We start from the raw sequence: 22,512 nt of genomic DNA, 5'->3' as shown, positions 1-22,512 counted from the left end.
GAATGTGGGTATGAAGTGTAAATACAAGTGTTCAATGGTGCGTGAAGGTGTGGGTATGTCGTGGAGGGGTCTGGAGTGGGACGAGGAGTGGGGGGGTACCAGGGAAGGGGAAGGGGAAGACCCCTATCACTGAGAGGGAAGGAATTTCCTGTCACTGATAGTGCCTACCGCCATGGTCTTCTTTAAGACTGCCACGAAAACCATGGGGGTAGGCAGGGTCATAATCCCGCAGGCCACCTGGCTGGAGACAGCTGTCGTTACCGCCTTGGCGGACGATGTGGTACATTTACAGTATGGCTTGGGCCAAACCACCAATGTCGTATTATGGGGAAAAGTAGCACCAGCTTATTGGCAGTACTTTTCTCCATTTTACCACCGACCGCCAGGGTTGTAATGAGGGCCTCTGTGTGGATTTTGATTGTCTCATAGACAAGACAAAGCAGCAGAAATCGCGTCACCTTCCTCTGCACAGGGGGGCGTGTCATGGGCGTTGCTGAGGGTGTTCCCATGCAACACCCGTGGACTTTGACGCATCCCCATATTTACTCATGATGTAACCTGGAACAGCGCAAAAACCTTACGCTATCCCAGGGGATGAGTAACAACCAGAAATATTGTTATTTTCTCCTCGTTTTTTTCCTCTTTCCATGCATGGTGCATTCTGCAGCACACAAAACGTGGAAAACGCCTCCCAGGATTCTTTGTGTGCAGGAAGGTGGCCCTTCCTGCACAAAAACAATCCTGCGTGCAATGCAGGCTCCCTTGTACTATGGTGCGAGGGTGCCTGTGTTGGTGCTCGGCAGCAGTTTGTGCACCAGCGCAGGGGGGCGGACAGAAATACACTGTATTACATAAATACGCCACGTTCCTGCCCTTTCACATTGGCTTAGGGCAGCGCCTCAAGAAGACTTGTGCCGCTGCCCTTCGCCAACTGACCATCCAGAGCCTAGAGTATCTGTGCTCTCTCCCTGACTTCACTCCAGTAGGTAGTAAGTCTGTCCTTGATATTCAAGATGGCCTCTATAAGGTGCACTTCACCTAGTGAAGGACTCTGGAACCCTCTCCCCGAGGCTTTCTCTGGTAGGTGAGAGGTTTGGGGTGAAAGGTTTGTTCCTGATTTCCCTGTTTGAGATCATTTCTTGTTTTTTCATTTTGAGGGGAGAAGTCGCACTGCTCTTTCTTTGCTTTATAAAAAGTGTGTGTGATCCCCTTCTCATCTCTCTCCAACAAAGGTACATTTTGGAATTAAAAAAGGCACAAACACATATTAGTTAAAGAATAAAAATGTGTATTAAAATAGTTTTAGTTAAAACCAATAAACAGTGCTTCAGCACACCAGGTACATTCTACACCTGGTCCAGGGCTTCAGATATCACAACTGCTTGTCCCAGGTGAACTCTCCCAGGCGTCACTGCGCCTGCTGCACACAGAGCGCTGGATCTGATGGGGCTTCCCTTAGACTATATCCTGTGACTGCTGTGGCACATGTGTTTCTCCTATAGTGAAGTAAAGTCCTAAACACAACTCTATCCTTGGGTGTCACTCCCTGCACCCCCACCCACCGGTGACACCCCTTCAACCCCAGACACTGTGGCGTCTCAATGGCAGGCACTGATCTCTGTGGAGTCACACTGACATAGTGCCTTGCACTGGCAATGTATCTTATAAGCACAATCCTAAACTGACTTTGGCACAGAGGCAGAGGGCACAGTCACCAGTCCAGCTGCAAGTCTCCTGACCATACCTTTGACAATGTAGAGAACCAGAGGGGCAGAGTTTCCTTGACAGACGGGCAGTTACCTCGACAAGGGTTGAGTCACCTGGACAGGGGGCAGGGAAGACTCAACAGAGGGGCAGAGTCGCTTCAATAGAGTCGCCTCAACAGGGGTCAGAGTCGCTTCAATAGAGTCGCCTCGACAGAGGGGCTAGGTAGACTCGACAGAGGGGAGAGTCACCTCGACATGGTAATAGAGTAGGCACGACTGAGGGGCAGAGTCGCCTCAACAGAGGGGCAGAGTGGCTTCGACAGAGAGGCAGAGTGGCTTCAACAGAGGGGCAGAGTCACCTCGACAGAGGGACAGAGTGGCTTCAACAGAGGGGCAGAGTCGCCTCAACAGAGGGGCAGAGTGGCTACGACAGAGAGGCAGAGTGGCTTCAACAGAGGGGCAGAGTCACCTCGACAGAGGGACAGAGTGGCTTCGACAGAGGGGCAGAGTCGCCTCGACAGAGGGGCAGAGTGGCTTCGACAGAGAGGCAGAGTGGCTTCAACAGAGGGGCAGAGTCACCTCGACAGAGGGACAGAGTGGCTTCGACAGAGGGGCAGAGTCACCTCGACAGAGGGGCAGAGTGGCTACGACAGAGGGGCAGAGTGGCTTCGACAGAGGGGCAGTCACCTCAACAGAGAGGCAGGGTGGCATCGACAGAGGGGCAGAGTGGCTTCGACAGAGGGGCAGAGTGGCTTCGACAGAGAGGCAGAGTGGCCTCTACAGAGGGGCAGAGTTGCCTCGACAGAGGGGCAGAGTGGCTTCGACAGAGAGGCAGAGTGGCTCCGACAGAGGGGCAGTCACCTCGACAGAGAGGCAGGGTGGCATCGACAGAGGGGCAGAGTGGCTTCGACAGAGGGGCAGAGTGGCCTCTACAGAGGGGCAGAGTTGCCTCGACAGAGGGGCAGAGTGGCTTCGACAGAGAGGCAGAGTGGCTCCGACAGAGGGGCAGTCACCTCGACAGAGAGGCAGGGTGGCATCGACAGAGGGGCAGAGTGGCTTCGACAGAGGGGCAGAGTGGCTTCGACAGAGAGGCAGAGTGGCCTCTACAGAGGGGCAGAGTTGCCTCGACAGAGGGGCAGAGTGGCTTCGACAGAGAGGCAGAGTGGCTCCGACAGAGGGGCAGTCACCTCGACAGAGAGGCAGGGTGGCATTGACAGAGGGGCAGTCACCTCGACAGAGAGGCAGAGTGGCTCCGACAGAGGGGCAGTCACCTCGACAGAGAGGCAGGGTGGCTTCGACAGAGGGACAGTGTCGCCTCGAAACAGAGGCCGAGTGGCCTCTACAGAGGGGCAGAGTGGCTTCGATAGAGGGGCAGAGTGGCTTCGACAGAGAGGCAGAGTGGCTCCGACAGAGGGGCAGAGTGGGTTCTACAGAGGAGCAGAGTGGCTTAGACAGAGGGGCAGAGTGGCATCGACAGAGAGGCAGAGTGGCTCCGACAGAGGTGCAGTCACCTCGACAGAGAGGCAGGGTGGCATCGACAGAGGGGCAGACTGGCTTCAAAAGAGGGACAGTGTCGCCTCGACAGAGAGGCCGAGTGGCCTCTACAGAGGGGCAGAGTGGCTTCGATAGAGGGGCAGAGTGGCTTCGACAGAGAGGCGGAGTGGCCTCAACAGAGGGGCAGAGTGGCTTAGACAGAGGGGCAGAGTGGCATCGACAGAGGGGCAGAGAGGCTTCGACAGAGAAGCAGAGTGGCCTCAACAGAAGGGCAGAGTGGCTTCGACAGAGAGGCAGAGTGGCTTCGACAGAGGGGCAGAGTCGCCTCGACAGAGAGGCAGAGTGGCCTCTACAGAGGGGCAGAGTTGCCTCGACAGAGGGGCAGAGTGGCTTCGACAGAGGGGCAGAGTGGCTTTGACAGAGGGGCAGAGTGGCTTCGACAGAAGGGCAGTCACCTCGACAGAGGGGCAGAGTGGCATCGACAGAGGAGCAGAGTGGCATCGACAGAGGGACAGAGTGGCTTCGACAGAGGGGCAGAGTGGCTTTGACAGAAAGGCAGCGATGCCTCAACAGAGAGGCAGGGTAGCCTCAACAGAGGGGCAGAGTGGATTCTACAGAGGGGCAGAGTGGCCTCAACAGAGAGGCAGAGTGGCCTCAACAGAGGGGCAGAGTGGCTTCTACAGAGGAGCAGAGTAGCCTCAACAGAGGCAGAGTGGCCTCAACAGAGAGGCAGCGTGGCCTCGACAGAGGGGCAGAGTGGCAGTGACAGAGGGGCAGAGTGGCTTCGACAGAGGGGCAGAGTGGCCTCGACAGAGAGGCAAAGTGGCCTCGACAGAGGGGCAGAGTGGCATCGACAGAGGGGCAGAGTGGCTTCGACAGAGGGGCAGAGTGGCATCGACAGAGGGGCAGAGTGGCATCGACAAAGGGGCAGAGTGGCTTCGACAGAGGGGCAGAGTGGCTTTGACAGAGGGGCAGAGTGGCATCGACAGAGGGACAGAGTCGCCTCGACAGAGGGGCAGAGTGGCCATCGACAGAGGGGCAGAGTGGCATCGACAGAGGGGCAGAGTGGCCTCGATCCTGTGACCACTAACCCATTGTTTATAATTCTGATGAGCAATCGTTTATAATGCTGATGGGGGACAAGTGGGCGACTAAAGTATCTTTAATAGGAATGTACCATGTTCCTCCTTCCCTCTTCTCACAACATGCAGCTGGGTGTTGCTGGGGCATGTGAGGGTGCCCTTGGCATGTCGTGGTGCCCTTGGCATCCAATGGTGCCCTTATCGTGAGGTGTGCCCTTGACATGTGAGAGTTTAATTGTTATCTGAGGGTGGCATTGGTATGTCAGTGTACCCCTGGTATTCGATGAAGACATTGGCATCTGAGGGAGCTATTTGCTTCCGACTGTGCCCTTGTCATGAGATATGCCCTTTGCATGTGAGGAACCCTTGATATGTGACGGCGCCTTGGCACATGAGGGTTCCCTTTGCTTGTGACTGTGCCCTTGTCATCTGAGGGTGCACCTAGTGTGTGAGGGTTCCAATAGCATCAGAAGGTGCCCTTGGTATGAGAGGATGCCCTTGGCTTGTCACAGTGCCCTTGTCGTTGAGGGTGTCCTTGGCACGTATGTGAAGGTCAGCACAGGCTGAGTGCATACAAAACAGTGTAGGTACCAGTAGGCAGCAGGAGGGTTTCCTAAGGAGTGTTAGCAGCCTGTTCAGTCCTCTGACACCTGGGGTTGGCTGAGGGGGTGATGTGTTTTTCACACTCCTGTGCCCCTGTACTGGTCCCACAGTCATTGCTACCAATAGATTCTTCTTGCCTGCACCCTACAGCTCCCCAAGGTCCTCATAAATGCTTGTGCTTCTCTGCTCATCCACCGAATGCTCTTGGCCACCTTCCCTCTGGTCACTGGAGGGGGACACTGCGGCCCCTTGTCCTCTGCCCGGCTTGATTACACGGCTATAGACTGCATCAGAGACAAGGCTGCTACTGTTGCTGTTGTTAACATTGTGAGTGCCCCATGGAGCTCTCCCTGACATGCCCTGGTCCCCAAACTTGGTAACTTGAGGCTTTGGGGCAGGTACAGGTTTCGGGCCCTTGGGTTTGGCCTTCGGCTTCTGGTTGAGTGGTTGGGACAAAGGCACAGAATAATCATCAGTGCTGGGATTGTAGGGGTATTCGTAGCCGAGCTTCTCGTCTATAGCCTGCGTCTTCCATGCATCTTGTGACAGAATGGCTTCATCGTAGATTTTCAAAGTGGCTAGGCTCGAGGTGGGTATCGGGGCAGGAGGCCGAGCTCTGCCCTCTGGCTCATCATATATATGGTTTGCCTTAGGAACCTTCCCTTTGACATCTGGAGGTGGATTCAGCATCGCCAAGTCCACCTGCTCGTAGAGATCGGCATATAGGGGACCCAACATCCCTTCCTCTGGCATGGCATTAGGCCTTACCAGAGTGGCAACTTTACCTGCGCCGCTGGCCACGCTATCCACAGGGTCCGAGTACAAGTTGTCGAAACTCGGCTTGTGGAATCTCATGGAGTCCTTGGGCTCAGAGTAGACGATGGTTGGGTCTTCTAAGTTTTCCAGCAGGCTTTTGGGCACCTTGTGAAGAGGGGATCGAGGAGGAGTATTCAAGACTGTAGGCTTGGCTGTTGGTACTGGGGGCTCTGGAAGAACCCGTCCCTTGAGCATCTTCACTGCCTCTCTCTCCTCAAGGCTTTTGAGCTTCACCTCCTTCTTCACGAACAAGGCCTCATTGGAGCCCACCTTGTTTATCGGCCAGGTTCTGATGGTATCTCCAGATGTGATGTCCGTGTTGGCCGTATCTCCTGGGAGCTCCTCGTCTGTGGTGGTGGCATTGTTTTCAGTCACAGATTCCGCAATGGTGTTCCTGATCTGCATGAGCATAGGGCAGTCGGCGTCCAAGGATGAGTAGCTTTGGCGGTTCTCATCAGCTTGCGCCTTTTGCTCCTTGATTGAGGACTCCACGATGAGGAAGATCTCATTACCCTGCTTGGTCTCGAAGGTGAAGTTCCCAGGGCCTGAGTCACAGCGTCTGCCGGCTTCAAAGGAGAACATGACCTAAGGGAAAAGCAGAAGAGACTTTAAAGAACCATCCTCCATAGAGTACAGAACAGCCAGAGTGACGTAGGAGCGTCTGTCATTGCAAGCATGCTTCGACTCTTGACAGTAGCTGTTGTTATAAGAACACGCCTCTGCATTAGTGATCAGTTATGAACAATGAATACATATCAGCAGTTTGAGGTTCATAAACACAATGGGGGTCATTCTGACCTTGGCGGTCTTTTCGCAAGACCGCCGAGTTACCGCCGCGGTGAAGACCGCCGACCGCGGCGGTATGCCGCTGTGCGCATTCTGACCGCTGGGAGCGTTCCGCCGGAAAACCGCCAGCAGCCACACTGGCGGTCGGCGGGAAAGTGGAGACTGGTCAACCTCCACCACCACGCCAGCAGAACACCGCCCACAGAATTACGACCCACATTTCTGTGTGGCGGTCTTCTGTTGGCGGTCTTCTGTTGGCGGTCACCTCCCCATGGCTCCTGTCACCTCCCGGAGGACCAACGCACAAGGTAAGTTGATCGTCCGTGAGGGGAGGGGGTGGGGGGTGTGTTGTGTGATGTGTGCGTGCATGGGGGTGTGCGTGTGAGTGTGTAGAGGGGGTGTGTGAGTGCGTGCATGCGGGCGGGGAGTGCTGCTGTGCCTATGGGCAATGTGTGTAGTTCGGCGGGTGCGCATGTCGGCATGTATGTGTGCGGGTATGTGTCCCCGTTGTGTATGTGTGTGTGTAGGGGGTGTGTATATGTGCATGTTGGGGGTGTGTGCATGTCGGGGTGCGTGTATGTGCATGTCGGGGTGGGGGTGGGGAGGGGGTTCGTACCACCTCTGGGGGGTGGCAGGGGGGTGGAGGGTGTGGGGGGAGGACTCGGGGGGCAGTGGGGGGTGGGGGAGACCCCTATCAGTGCCAGGGAAGGAATTCCCTGGCCCCGATAGTGCCTACCGCCATGGTTCGCATGGCGGTTCCCGACCGCCAGAAACCGCAGCGGTAAGCAGGGTCATGATACCGTTGGCGGTCTTGGGTCGGCCGCCGGACCGGAGTGCGCAGACTCCAGCCCGTCGGTCATGACCGCCGTGGCTGTCGGAGTGGGGAAGTGGCGGTCGATCGCGGCGGTGACCGCCGCGGTCAGAATGCCATTTTTTATACCGCCGGTCTGTTCGCGGTCCGACCGCCGCCTCTCCGCCGACCGCCAAGGTCAGAATGAGGGCCAATGTCAGCAGTTTGAGGTTCATGGACAATGTCAGCTGTTGGAGGTTCATAGACAGAATGTCAACAGTTCGAAGTTCATAGACTGTGTCAGTTGTTTGAGGTTCGGGGACAGACAATGGTAGCAGCTTGAGGTTCATCAATAGACAATGTCAGCAGTTTTAGGTTAATGGACAGACAATGTCAGCAGTTTGAGGTTCATGGACAATGTCAGGAGTTTGAGGTTCATGGACAGTGTCTGCTGAGATTCGTGAACAGACAATGGTAGCAGCTTGAGGTTTATGGACAGACACTGTCAGCAGTTTAAGGTTCATGGACAGACAACGGAGCAGTTTGAGGTTTATGGACAGACACTGTCAGCAGTTTGAGGTTTATGGACAACGATAGCAGTTTGAGGTTCATGGACAATGTCAACAGTTTGAGGTTCAAGGACAGACAATGTCAGCAGTTTGCGTTCATGGACCGACTGTCAGCAGTTTGAGGTTCATGGACAGAGAATGTGGAAGGTATGAGATACACTGACAGACAGTGTGGGGAATTTGAGCGTCACACATTATGAGCAGGCTGAGGTACAGGAACAGACAATGTGAAAAGCTTGATGCACATGGTTATACATTGTGAGGGAGCTGACATAAATGGACAGACAGTGCCAGGACTCTGAGATACACAGACATACATTGTGAGTGTTCTGGGTTACACTAGTAAACAATGTGACAAGTTTGAGGTAGGTTCATAGGCATTGTGAGGAGTTTGAGGTTTATAGGTAAACATTGTGAGGAGTTTGCGGTTCATGGGTAGACACTGTGAAGAGTTTGAGGCTCATGGATAGACATTGTGAGGAGTTTGAGGTTTGTGGGTAGACATTTTGAGGAGTCTGAGGTTCATGGATAGATACTGTAGGGAGCTTCAGGTTTGGGGGTCAATATTATGAGGAGCTTCAGGTTTGTGGGTAGACATTGTGAGGAGTTTGAAGTTCATAGGTAGACATTGTGAAGAGTTTAGGTCCATGGGTAGACATTGTGAGGAGTTTGAGGTTCATGGGTAGATATTGTGAGACGCTTGAGGTTTATGGGTAGACATTGTGAAGTGTTTGAAGTTCTTCAGTGGACATTGTGAGGAGTTTGAAGTTCTTGGGTAGACATTGTGAGGAGTTTGAAGTTTGTGGGTAGATATTATGAGGAGCTTGAGGTTTGTGGTTAGACATTGTGAAGCGTTTGGCATTCATGGGTAGACATTGGGAAGAGTTGAAGTTCATGGGTAGATATTGTGAGGAGTTTGAGGTTCATGGGTAGGCATTGTGAGGAGTTTGACGTTCATAGGTAGACATTGTGAAGAGTTTAGGTCCATGGGTAGACATTGTGAGGAGTTTGAGGTTCATGGGTAGATATTGTGAGACGCTTGAGGTTTATGGGTAGACATTGTGAAGTGTTTGAAGTTCTTCAGTGGAAATTGTGAGGAGTTTGAAGTTCTTGGGTAGACATTGTGAGGAGTTTGAAGTTTGTGGGTAGATATTATGAGGAGCTTGAGGTTTGTGGTTAGACATTGTGAAGCGTTTGGCATTCATGGGTAGACATTGGGAAGAGTTGAAGTTCATGGGTAGATATTGTGAGGAGTTTGAGGTTCATGGGTAGGCATTGTGAGGAGTTGAGGTTCATGGGTAGATATTGTCAGGAGCTTGAAATTCATGAGTAGACATTGTGAGGAGTTGAGGTTCATAGACAGGCATTGTGAAGAGTCTGAGGTACAAGGCAACCCATTATGAGGAGTCTGAGGTTCATGGGTAGATACTGTGAGGAGCTTGAGGTTTATGGGTAGACACTGAGACATTTGAGGTTCTTGGGTAGACATTGGGAAGAGTTTGAGGATCTTGGGTAGGCACTGTGAGGAGTTTGAGGTTTGTGGGTGGATATTATAAGGAGCTTGAGGTTCGTGGGTAGACATTGTGAGGAGTTTGACGTTCACGGGTAGATATTGTGAAGAGTTGAGGTTCGTGGGTAGACATTGTGAGGAGTTTGAGGTTCATGGGCAGATACTGTGAGGAGCTTGAGGGTCATGGGTAGACATTGTGAGGAGTTTGCAGTTCATGGGTATACAGTGAGAAGTTTGTGGTTTGTGGGTAAATATTGTGAGGAGTTGTGGTTCATCAGCAGACATTGTGAGGAGTTTGAAGTTCATGGGTAGACAATATGAGGAGTTTAAGGTTCATGGGTAGATATTGTGAAGAGCTTGATGTTCATGGGTAGACATTGGGAAGAGTTGAGGTTCATGGGTAGACATTGTGAGGATTTGAGGTTTGTGGGTAGATACTGTGAGGAGTTTGAGTTTCAAGGGTAGATATTGTGAGGAGTTTGAAGTTCATGTGTAGACATTGTGAGGAGTTTGAGGTTCATGAGTAGACATTGTGAGGAATTTGAGGTTCATGGGTAGACACTGCGAGGAGTTGAGGTTCATGGCAGGACATTGTGAGGAGTTTGAAGTTCATGGGTAGACACTGCGAGGAGTTGAGGTTCATGGCCAGACATTGTGAGGAGTTTGAAGTTCATGGGTAGACAAGGTGAGAACTCTGAGATTCATGGGTAGATATTTTGAAGAGCTTGATGTTCATGGGTAGACATTGTGAGGAGTTGAGGTTCATGGGTAGATAATGTGAGGAGTTTGCGTTTCATGGGTAGATATTGTGAGGAGTTTGATGTTCACAGGTAGACCCTGAGAAATTTGAGTTTCATGGGTAGATATTGTGAGCAGTTTGAGGTTCATGCATAGAAATTGTGATGCGTTTGAGGTTCATGGGTAGACACTGTGAGGAGTTTGAGGTTTATGGGTAGACAATTTGAGGAGTTTGAGGTTTGTGGGTAGATATTGTGAGGAGTTTTCAGCTCATGGGTAGACACTGTGAGGAGTTTCAGTTTCTTTGATAGATATTGTGAGGAGGTTGATGTTTGTGGGTAGATATTTTGAGGTGCTTGAGGTTCATGGGTAGAGATTGTGAGGAGCTTCATATTCATGGGTAGATATTGTGAGGAGCTTGATGTTCATGGGTAGACATTGTGAGGAGTTTAAGATGCATGGGTAGCTCTTGTGAGAAGTGTGATGTTCATGGGTAGAGATTGTGAGGAGTTTGCAGTTCATGGGTAACCATTGTGAGGAGTTTGAGTTTAATGGATAGATATTGTGAGGCATGTGAAGTTCATGGGTAGACATTGTGAGGAGTTTGCAGTTCATGGGTAACCATTGTGAGGAGTTTGAGTTTAATGGATAGATATTGTGAGGCATGTGAAGTTCATGGGTAGACATTGTGAGGGGGTTGAGGATCTTGGGTAGGCACTGTGAGAAGTTTGAGGTTTGTGGGTAGATATTGTGTGGAGTTGTGGCTCATGTGCTGACATTGTGAGGAATTTGAGGTTTGTGGGTAGATACTGTGAGGAGTTTAAGGTTCATGGGTAGATATTGTGAAGAGCTTGATGTTGATGGGTAGACACTGTGAGGAGTTGAGGTTCATTGGTAGACATGATGAGGAGTTTGTGGTTGGTGGGTAGACATTGTGAGGAGTTTGAGGTTCATGGGTAGATACTGTGAGGAGTTTGAGTTTCGTGAGTAGATACTGTGAAGAGTTTGATGCTCATGGGTAGACACTGTGATGAGTTTGAGGTTCATGGTTAGGCATTGTGATGAGCTTGAGGTTGATGGGTAGACATTGTGATGAGTTTGAGGTTCACAGGTAGACATTGTAATGAGTTTGAGGTTCAGGGGTAAAGATTGTGATGAGTTTGAGATTCATGGGTAGATATTGTGAGGAGATTGCAGTTCATGGTTAGATATTGTGAGGAGTTTGATGTTCATGGGTATACATTTTGAGAAGTTTGAGGATCTTGGGTAGACACTGTGAGGAGTTTAAGGTTTGTGGGTAGATCTTATGAGGAGCTTGAGGTTCGTAGGTAGACATTGTAAGGAGTTTGATGTTCATGGGTAGACATTGTGAGGAGTTCATATGCATGGTAGACATTGTGATGAGCTTGAGGTTCATGGGTAGACATTGTGAGGAGTTTGATGGTCATGGGTAGACACTGAGGAATTCGAGTTTCGTGGGTAAATATTGTGAGGAGTTTGTGGTTCATGGTTAGACACTGTGAGGAGTTTGAGGTTAATAAGGCAAACTTTGTGAGAAGTTTGAAGTTCATGCGTAGATATTGTGAGGAGTTGAGGTTCATTGATAGACACTGTGAGGAGTTGAGGTTCTTGGGTAGACATTGTGAGGAGTTGAGGTACATAGACAGGCATTGTGTGGAGTTAAAGTTCAGAGTTGGACAGTGCGAGCGACACTTGGACAACGCAAGGAGCTTGGGACAGAGGGACAGTGTGAGATGCTTGGGACAGAGGGACACCTGAGGAGGAGAGACAGTGTGATGAGCTTGGGACACATGGAGAGTGTGAGGAGCTTGGGACACATGGAGAGTGCGGGGGCTCGGGACACACAAGAGTGTGGGGAGCTTTGGACACAAGGACAGTATCAGGGGCTTGGGACACACGGAGAGTGCGGGGGCTTGGGACACACGCAGAGTACGGGGAGCTTGGGACACACGGAGAGTGCGGGGAGCTTGGAACACACGGAGAGTGTGAGGAGGTTGGGACACACGGAGAGTGTGGGGAGCTTGGGACACACGGAGAGTGTGGGGAGCTTGGGACACACGGAGAGTGTGAGGAGCTTGGGACACACGGAGAGTGTGGGGAGCTTGGGACACACGGAGAGTGTGGGGAGCTTGGGACACACGGACAGTGCGGGGAGCTTGGGACACACGGACAGTATGAGGAGCTTGGGAAACACGGAGACTGCGGGGAGCTTGGGACACGGACAGTGCGGGGGGCTTGGGCCACATGGAGAGTGTGAGGAGCTTGGGACACATGGAGAGTGCGGGGAGCTTGGGACACACAGAGAGTGTGAGGAGCTTGGGACACACGGAGAGTGCGGGGGGCTTGGGACACACGGAGAGTGCGGGGAGCTTGGGACACACAGAGAGTGCGGGGAGCTTGGGACACACAGAGAGTGCGGGGGCTTGGGACACACGGAGAGTGCGGGGAGCTTGAGACAAACGGACAGTGCGGGGAGCTTGGGACACACGGACAGTATGAGGAGCTTGGGACACACAGAGACTGCGGGGAGCTTGGGACACACGGAGACTGCAGGGGGCTTGGGACACACGGAGAGTGCGGGGAGCCTGGGACACACGGAGAGTGCGGGAGCTTGGGACACACGGACAGTATGAGGAGCTTGGGACACACGGAGAGTGTGGGGAGCTTGGGACACACGGAGAATGCGGGGAGCTTGGGACACACGGAGAGTGCGGGGAGCTTGGGACACACGGAGAGTGTGGGACACACAGAGAGTGCGGGGAGCTTGGGACACACGGAGGGTGCGGGGAGCTTGGGACACACGGAGAGTGCGGGGAGCATGGGACACACGGAGAGTGTGGGGAGCTTGGGACACACGGAGAGTGCGGGGAGCCTGGGACACTTGGAGAGTGCGGAGAGCCTGGGACACACGGAGAGTGCGGGAGCTTGGGATACACGGACAGTATGAGGAGCTTGAGACACACGGAGAGTGTGGGGAGCTTGGACACACGGAGACTGCAGGGAGCTTGGGACATACAGAGAGTGCAGGGAGCTTGGGCCACACGGAGAGCGTGGGACACACAGAGAGTGCGGGAAGCTTGGGACACACGGAGAGTGCGGGGAGCTTGGGACACACGGAGAGTTCGGGGAGCTTGGGACACACGGAGAGTGTGGGGAGCTTGGGACACACGGAGGGTGCGGGGAGCTTGGAACACACAGAGAGTGCGGGGGGCTTGGGACACACGGTGAGTGCGGGGAGCTTTGGACACACGGAGAGTGCGGGCCTTGTGACACACAGAGAGTGCGGGGAGCTTGGGACACACGGAGAGTGCGGGGAGCTTGGGACACACGGAAAGTGCTGGAAGCCTGGGACACATGGAGAGTGCGGGGAGCCTGGGACACACGGAGCGTGCGGGGGGCTTGGGACAAACCGAGAGTGCGGGGAGCTTCGGACACACAGAGAGTGCGGGGCGCTTGGGACACAAGGAGAGTGTGGGGAACTTGGGACACACGGAGAGTGCCGGGGAGCTTGGGACACATGGAGAGTGGAGGGGCTTACGAAGCACAGAGAGCGAGGGGGGCTTGGGACACACAGAGACTGCCGGGAGCTTGGGACACACGGAGAGTGTGGGGAGCTTGGGACACACGGAGACTGCTGGGAGCTTGGGACACACAGAAAGTGCGGGGGGCTTGGGACACACAGAGAGTGCGGGGAGCTTGGGACACACGGACTGTGTGAGGAGCTTCTGACACACGTAGAGTGCGGGGGCTTGGGACACACGCAGAGTGCGGGGAGCTTTGGACACACAGAGAGTGCGGGGAGCTTGGGACACACAGAGAGTGCGGGGAGCCTGGAACACACGGAGAGTGCGAGGGGCTTGGGACACACGGAGAGTGCGGGGAGCTTGGAACACAGAGAGTGCGGGGAGCTTGGGACACATGGAGAGTGGAGGGAGCTTGGGACACACTGAGACTGCGGGGAGCTTGGGACACACGGAGAGTGTGGGGAGCTTGGGACACACAGAGAGTGCAGGGAGCCTGGGACACTTGGACAGTGCGGGGAGCTTGGGACACACAGAGAGTGCGGGGAGCTTGGGACACACAGAGAGTGCGGGGGCTTGGGACACACGGAGAGTGCGGGGAGCTTGAGACAAACGGACAGTGCGGGGAGCTTGGGACACACGGACAGTATGAGGAGCTTGGGACACACAGAGACTGCGGGGAGCTTGGGACACACGGAGACTGCAGGGGGTTTGGGACACACGGAGAGTACGGGGAGCCTGGGACACACGGAGAGTGCGGGAGCTTGGGACACACGGACAGTATGAGGAGCTTGGGACACACGGAGAGTGTGGGGAGCTTGGGACACACGGAGAATGCGGGGAGCTTGGGACACACGGAGAGTGCGGGGAGCTTGGGACACACGGAGAGTGTGGGACACACAGAGAGTGCGGGGAGCTTGGGACACACGGAGGGTGCGGGGAGCTTGGGACACACGGAGAGTGCAGGGAGCTTGGGACACACGGAGAGTGTGGGGAGCTTGGGACACACGGAGAGTGCGGGGAGCCTGGGACACTTGGAGAGTGCGGAGAGCCTGGGACACACGGAGAGTGCGGGAGCTTGGGATACACGGACAGTATGAGGAGCTTGAGACACACGGAGAGTGTGGGGAGCTTGGGACACACGGAGACTGCAGGGAGCTTGGGACATACAGAGAGTGCAGGGAGCTTGGGCCACACGGAGAGTGTGGGACACACAGAGAGTGCGGGAAGCTTGGGACACACGGAGAGTGCGGGGAGCTCGGGACACACGGAGAGTTCGGGGAGCTTGGGACACACGGAGAGTGTGGGGAGCTTGGGACACACGGAGGGTGCGGGGAGCTTGGAACACACAGAGAGTGCGGGGGGCTTGGGACACACGGTGAGTGCGGGGAGCTTTGGACACACGGAGAGTGCGGGCCTTGTGACACACAGAGAGTGCGGGGAGCTTGGGACACACGGAGAGTGCGGGGAGCTTGGGACACACGGAAAGTGCTGGAAGCCTGGGACACATGGAGAGTGCGGGGAGCCTGGGACACACGGAGCGTGCGGGGGGCTTGGGACAAACCGAGAGTGCGGGGAGCTTCGGACACATGGAGAGTGGAGGGGCTTACGAAGCACAGAGAGCGAGGGGGGCTTGGGACACACAGAGACTGCCGGGAGGTTGGGATACACGGAGAGTGTGGGGAGCTTGGGACACACGGAGACTGCTGGGAGCTTGGGACACACGGAAAGTGCGGGGGGCTTGGGACACACGGAGAGTGCGGGGAGCTTGGGACACACGGACTGTGTGAGGAGCTTCTGACACACGTAGAGTGCGGGGGCTTGGGACACACGGAGAGTGCGGGGAGCTTTGGACACACGGAGAGTGCGGGGAGCTTGGGACACACAGAGAGTGCGGGGAGCCTGGAACACACGGAGAGTGCGAGGGGCTTGGGACACACGGAGAGTGCGGGGAGCTTGGAACACAGAGAGTGCGGGGAGCTTGGGACACATGGAGAGTGGAGGGAGCTTGGGACACACTGAGACTGAGGGGAGCTTGGGACACACAGAGAGTGTGGGGAGCTTGGGACACACGGAGAGTGCGGGGAGCCTGGGACACTTGGAGAGTGCGGAGAGCCTGGGACACACGGAGAGTGCGGGAGCTTGGGATACACGGACAGTATGAGGAGCTTGAGACACACGGAGAGTGTGGGGAGCTTGGGACACACGGAGACCGCAGGGAGCTTGGGACATACAGAGAGTGCAGGGAGCTTGGGCCACACGGAGAGTGTGGGACACACAGAGAGTGCGGGAAGCTTGGGACACACGGAGAGTGCGGGGAGCTTGGGACACACGGAGAATTCGGGGAGCTTGGGACACACGGAGAGTGTGGGGAGCTTGGGACACACAGAGGGTGCGGGAAGCTTGGAACACACAGAGAGTGCGGGGGCTTGGGACACACCGAGAGTGCGGGGGGCTTGGGACACACGGAGAGTGCGGGGAGCTTGGAACACGGAGAGTGCGGGGAGCTTGGGACACATGGAGAGTGGAGGGAGCTTGGGACACACTGAGACTGCGGGGAGCTTGGGACACACGGAGAGTGCAGGGCACACAAGGAGAGTGCGGGGGCTTGGGACACACGGACAGTGTGAGGAGCTTGGGACAGAGAGTGCGGGGTGCTTGGGACACATGGAGAGTGCGGGGGCTTGGGACACACGGAGAGTGCTGGGAGCTTGGGACACACGGAGAGTGCGGGAAGCCTGGGACACACTGAGAGTGCGGGGGCTTTGGACACACAGAGAGTGCGGGGAGCTTGGGATACACGGAGAGTGCGGGGAGCTTGGGACACACAGACAGTGTGAGGAGCTTGGGACAGAGAGTGCGGGGTGCTTGGGACACATGGAGAGTGCGGGGGCTTGGAACACACGGAGAGTGCTGGGAGCTTGGGACACACGGAGAGTTCGGGGAGCTTGGGAAACACGGAGAGTGTGGGGAGCTTGGGACACACGGAGGGTGCGGGGAGCTTGGAACACACAGAGAGTGCGGGGGCTTGGGACACACGGTGAGTGCGGGGAGCTTGGGACACACGGAGAGTGCGGGGGCTTGCGACACACAGACAGTGTGAGCAGCTTGGGACACACGGAGAGTGAAGTATGCGGGGAGCTTGGGACACACGGAGAGTGTGGGGAGCCTGGGACACACAGAGAGTGCGGGGCACCTGGGACACACGAGAGTGCGGGGAGCTTGGGACACACGGAGAGTACGGGGAGCTTGGGACACACAGAGAGTGCGGGGAGCTTGGGACACACGGAGAGTGTGGGGAGCTTGGGACACACGGAGAGTGCGGGCGCTTGAGACACACAGACAGTGTGAGCAGCTTGGGACACACGGAGAGTGAGGGGAGCTTGGGACACACAGACAGTGTGAGCAGCTTGGGACACACGGAGAGTGAGGGGAGCTTGGGACACACGGAGAGTGCGGGGAGCCTGGGACACACGGAGAGTGCGGGGAGCCTGGGACACACAGAGAGTGCGGGGGCTTGGGACACACCGAGAGTGCGGGGGGCTTGGGACACACGGAGAGTGCGGGTAGCTTGGGACACACAGGGAGTGCGTGGGGCTTGGGACACACAGGGTGTGCGGGGGATTGGGACACACAGAGTATGCGGGGAGCTTGGGACACACGGAGAGTGTGGGGAGCCTGGGACACACGGAGAGTGCGGGGCACCTGGGACACACGGAGAGTGCGGGGAGCTTGGGACACACGGAGAGTGCGGGGAGCTTGGGACACACAGAGAGTGCGGGGAGCTTGGGACACACGGAGAGTGTGGGGAGCTTGGGACACACGGAGAGTGCGGGCGCTTGAGACACACAGACAGTGTGAGCAGCTTGGGACACACGGAGAGTGCGGGAAGCTTGGGACAGACGGAGAGTGCGGGGAGCCTGGGACACACGGAGAGTGCGGTGGGCCTGGGACACATGGAGAGTGCGGGGGGCTTGGGACACACGGAGAGTGAGGGGAGCCTGGGACAGACGGAGAGTGCGGGGGGCTTGGGACACACGGAGAGTGCGGGGGGCTTGGGACACACAGAGCGTACGGGGGCTTGGGATAAACCGAGAGTGCGGGGAGCTTCGGACACACAGAGAGTGCGGGGCGCTTGGGACACAAGGAGAGTGTGGGGAGCTTGGGACACACGGAGAGTGCCGGGGAGCTTGGGACACACGCACAGTGTGAGGAGCTTGGGACAGAGAGTGCAGGGTGCTTGGGACACATGGAGAGTGCGGGGCTTGGGACACACGGAGAGTGCTGGGAGCTTGGGACACACGGAGAGTGCGGGGAGCCTGGGACACACGGAGAGTGCGGGGGGCTTGGGACACACGGAGAGTGCGGGGGGCTTGGGATACACGGAGAGTGCGGGGAGATTGGGATACAATGAGAGTGCGGGGAGCTTGGGACATACGGAGAGTGTGGGGGCTTGGGAAACACGGAGAGTGCGGGGGACTTGGAACACACAGAGAGTGCGGGGGCTTGGGACACACGGAGAGTGCGGGGAGCTTGGGATACACAGAGAGTGCGGGGAGCTTGGGACTCACGGAGAGTGCAGGTAGCTTGGGACACACGGAGAGTGCGTGTAGCTTGGGACACACAGGGAGTGCGTGGGGCTTGGGACACACAGGGTGTGCAGGGGGATTGGGACACACAGAGTAGGCGGGGAGCTTGGGACACACGGAGAGTGTGGGGAGCCTGGGACACAGGGAGAGTGCGGGGCACCTGGGACACACGAGAGTGCGGGGAGCTTGGGACACACGGAGAGTGCGGGGAGCTTGGGACACACAGAGAGTGCGGGGAGCTTGGGACACACGGAGAGTGCGGGGAGCTTGGGACTCACGGAGAGTGCAGGTAGCTTGGGACACACGGAGAGTGCGTGTAGCTTGGGACACACAGGGAGTGCGTGGGGCTTGGGACACACAGGGTGTGCAGGGGGATTGGGACACACAGAGTAGGCGGGGAGCTTGGGACACACGGAGAGTGTGGGGAGCCTGGGACACAGGGAGAGTGCGGGGCACCTGGGACACACGAGAGTGCGGGGAGCTTGGGACACACGGAGAGTGCGGGGAGCTTGGGACACACAGAGAGTGCGGGGAGCTTGGGACACACGGAGAGTGTGGGGAGCTTGGGACACACGGAGAGTGCGGGCGCTTGAGACACACAGACAGTGTGAGCAGCTTGGGACACACGGAGAGTGCGGGGAGCTTGGGACACACGGAGAGTGCGGGGAGCCTGGGACACACGGAGAGTGCGGGGAGCCTGGGACACACGGAGAGTGTGGGGGGATTGGGACACACGGAGAGTGCTGTGGGCCTGGGACACACGGAGAGTGCGGGGGGCTTGGGACACACGGAGAGTGCGGGGAGCCTGGGACACACAGAGAGTGCGGGGGGCTTGGGACACACGGAGAGTGCGGGGGGCTTGGGACACACGGAGAGTGCGGGGAGCTTGGAACACGGAGAGTGCGGGGAGCTTGGGACACATGGAGAGTGGAGGGAGCTTGGGACACACTGAGACTGCGGGGAGCTTGGGACACACGGAGAGTGCAGGGAGCTTGGAACACACGGAGAGTGTGGGGAGCTTGGGACACACGGAGAGTGCGGGGAGCTTGGAACAAACGGAGAGTGCGGGGAGCTTGGGACACACGGAGACTGCGGGGAGCTTGAATCACACAGAGAGTGGTTTGGGAAAAAAAGAGACTGTGGTGAGCTTGGGACACACGGAGAGTGCGGCAGGCTTGGGATACACGGAGAGTGTGGGGAGCTTGGGACACACAGAGAGTGCGGGGGCTTGGAACACACGGAGAGTGCGGGGAGCTTTGGACACACGGAGAGTGCGGGGAGCTTGGGACACACGGAGAGTGCGGGGTTTGGGACACACGGGGAGTGTGAGGAGCTTGGGACACACGGGGAATGTGGGGAGCCTGCAACACACGGAGAGTGCGGGTGGCCTGGGACACACGGAGAGTGCGGGGAGCTTGGGACACACGGAGAGTGCGGGGGCTTGGGACACACGGAGAGTGCGGGGAGCTTGGGTCACACAGAGAGTGCGGGCAGCCTGGGAAACGCGAAGAGTGCGAGGAGCTCAGGACACACCGAGAGTGCGGGGGGCTTGGGACACAAGGAGAGTGCGGGGGCTTGGGACACACGGAGAGTGCGGGCACTTGGAACACACGGAGAGTGCAGGGAGCTTGGGACACAGGGAGAGTGCGGGTGCTTGAGACACACAGAGAGTGGTGGGAGCTTGTAACACACGGAGAGTGCAGGGTGCTTAGGACACACAGAGAGTGCGGGGAGCTTGGAACACACAGAGAGTGTGGGGCGCTTGGGACACACGGACAGTGTGAGGAGCTTGGGACAGAGAGTGCGGGGTGCTTGGGACACACGGAGAGTGCGGGGGGCTTGGGACACACGAAGAGTGCTGGGAGCTTGGGTCACACGGAGAGTGCGGGGAGCCTGGGACACACGGAGAGTGCGGGGGGCTTGGGACACACGGAGAGTGCGGGAGCTTGGGATACACGGAGAGTGCGGGGATCTTGGGACACACGGAGAGTGTGGGGGCTTGGGAAACACGGAGAGTGTGGGGGACTTAGAACACACAGAGAGTGCAGGGGCTTGGGACACACGGAGAGTGCGGCGAGCTTGGGACACGCGGAGAGTGCGGGGGGCTTGGGACACACGGAGAGTGCGGGGTGCTTGGGACACACGGAGAGTGCGGGGAGCTTGGAACTCACGGAGAGTGCGGGTAGCTTGGGACTCACAGAGAGTGCGGGGAGCCTGGGACACACGGAGAGTGCGGGGAGCCTGCGACACACGGAGAGTGCGGGGCACCTGGGACACACGGAGAGTGCGGGGAGCTTGGGACACACGGAGAGTGCGGGGAGCTTGGGACACACAGAGAGTGTGGGGAGCTTGGGACACACGGAGAGTGGTGGGCGCTTGGGACACACGGAGAGTGCGGGGAGCCTGGGACACACGGGGAGTGCGGGGAGCTTGGGACACACATAGAGTGCGGGTAGCTTGAGACACAGAGAGAGTGCTGGGCGCTTGGGACACACGGAGAGTGCTGGGCGCTTGGGACACACGGAGAGCGGTGGGAGCTTAGGACACACGGAGAGTGCTGGGCGCTTGGGACACACGGAGAGTGGTGGGAGCTTAGGACACACGGAGAGTGCGGGGGACTTGGGACACACGGAGAGTGCGGGGGCTTGGGACACACGGAGAGTGCAGGGAGCTTGGGACACACGGAGAGTGCGGGCACTTGGGACACATGGACAGTGTGGGGAGTCTGGGACACACGAAGAGTGAGTGAAGCTTGGGACACACGGAGAGTGCGGGGAGCTTGGGACACACGGAGAGTGTGGGGAGCTTGGGACACACAGAGAGTGTGGGGAGCTTGGGACACACGGAGAGTGTGTGGAGCTTGGAACACACAGAGAGTGCGGAGCGCTTGGGACACACAGACAGTGCGGGGAGCTTGGGACACACCGAGAGTGCGGGGGCTTGGGACACACGGAGAGTGCGGGGAGCTTGGGACACACGGAGAGTGCTGGGCGCTTGGGACACACGGAGAGTGGTGGGCGCTTAGGACACACGGAGAGTGCGGGGAGCTTGGGATACACGGAGAGTGCGCGGAGCTTGGGACACACGGAGAGTGCGGGGAGCTTGGGACACATGCAGAGTGCAGGGAGCTTGGGATACACGGAGAGTGCAGGGAGCTTGGGACACACGGAGAGTGTGGGGAGCTTGGGACACACGGAGAGTGCTGGAGCTTGGGACACACGGAGAGTGCGAGGGGCTTGGGACACACGGAGAGTGTGGGGAGCTTGGGACACACAGAGAGTGCTGGGCGCTTGGGACACACGGAGAGTGGTGGGCGCTTAGGACACACGGAGAGTGCGGGGAGCCTGGGACACACGGGGAGTGCGGGGAGCTTTGGACACACGGAGAGTGCGGGGAGCTTGGGACACACAGAGAGTGCAGGGCACACAAGGAGAGTACGGGGGGCTTGGGACACACGCAGAGTGCGGGCACTTGGGACACACGGAGAGTGCAGGGAGCTTGGGACACACGGAGAGTGCGGGCACTTGGGACACATGGAGAGTGCAGGGAGCTTGGGACACACGGAGAGTGCGGGTGCTTGGGACACACAGAGAGTGCGGGGAGCTTGGAACACACGGAGAGTGCGGGGCGCTTGGGACACACGGACAGTGTGAGGAGCTTGGGACAGAGAGTGCGGGGTGCTTGGGACACATGGAGAGTGCGGGGGCTTGGGACACACGGAGAGTGCTGGGAGCTTGGGACACACGGAGAGTGCGGGGAGCCTGGGACACACGGAGAGTGCGGGGGCTTTGGACACACAGAGAGTGCGGGAGCTTGGGATACAGAGACAGTGTGAGGAGCTTGGGACAGAGAGTGCGGGGTGCTTGGGACACATGGAGAGTGCGGGGGCTTGGGACACACGGAGAGTGCTGGGAGCTTGGGACACACGGAGAGTTCGGGGAGCTTGGGAAACACGGAGAGTGTGGGGAGCTTGGGACACACGGAGAGTGCGGGGAGCCTGGGACACACGGAGAGTGCGGGGAGCCTGGGACACACGGAGAGTGCGGGGGGCTTGGGACACATGGAGAGTGCGGTGGGCCTGGGACACATGGAGAGTGCGGGGGCTTGGGACACACGGAGAGTGAGGGGAGCCTGGGACACACAGAGAGTGCCGGGGAGCTTGGGACACACGGACAGTGTGAGGAGCTTGGGACAGAGAGTGCAGGGTGCTTGGGACACATGGAGAGTGCGGGGGCTTGGGACACACGGAGAGTGCTGGGAGCTTGGGACACACGGAGAGTGCGGGGA

The 22,512-nt window shown here is 57.2% G+C and overlaps 1 protein-coding gene across 1 annotated transcript in view; it reads right to left on the bottom strand.

Annotated features, from left to right (window-relative positions):
- Positions 1-1,271: 1,271 nt before the first annotated feature.
- Positions 1,272-22,512, bottom strand: part of DOK1 (docking protein 1) — a 426,327-nt gene continuing 405,086 nt past the window's right edge. Inside the window, exon 5 of the mRNA XM_069202607.1 lies at positions 1,272-6,286. Coding sequence (XP_069058708.1) covers positions 5,030-6,286 — 1,257 coding nt within the window. The 3' untranslated portion in view covers positions 1,272-5,029. The remainder of the gene's footprint in view (positions 6,287-22,512) is intronic.

Source organism: Pleurodeles waltl, chromosome 1_1, assembly GCF_031143425.1.
Source record: "Pleurodeles waltl isolate 20211129_DDA chromosome 1_1, aPleWal1.hap1.20221129, whole genome shotgun sequence".
NCBI lineage: Eukaryota > Metazoa > Chordata > Amphibia > Caudata > Salamandridae > Pleurodeles > Pleurodeles waltl.
This window is presented reverse-complemented; position numbering and strand designations above follow the sequence as displayed.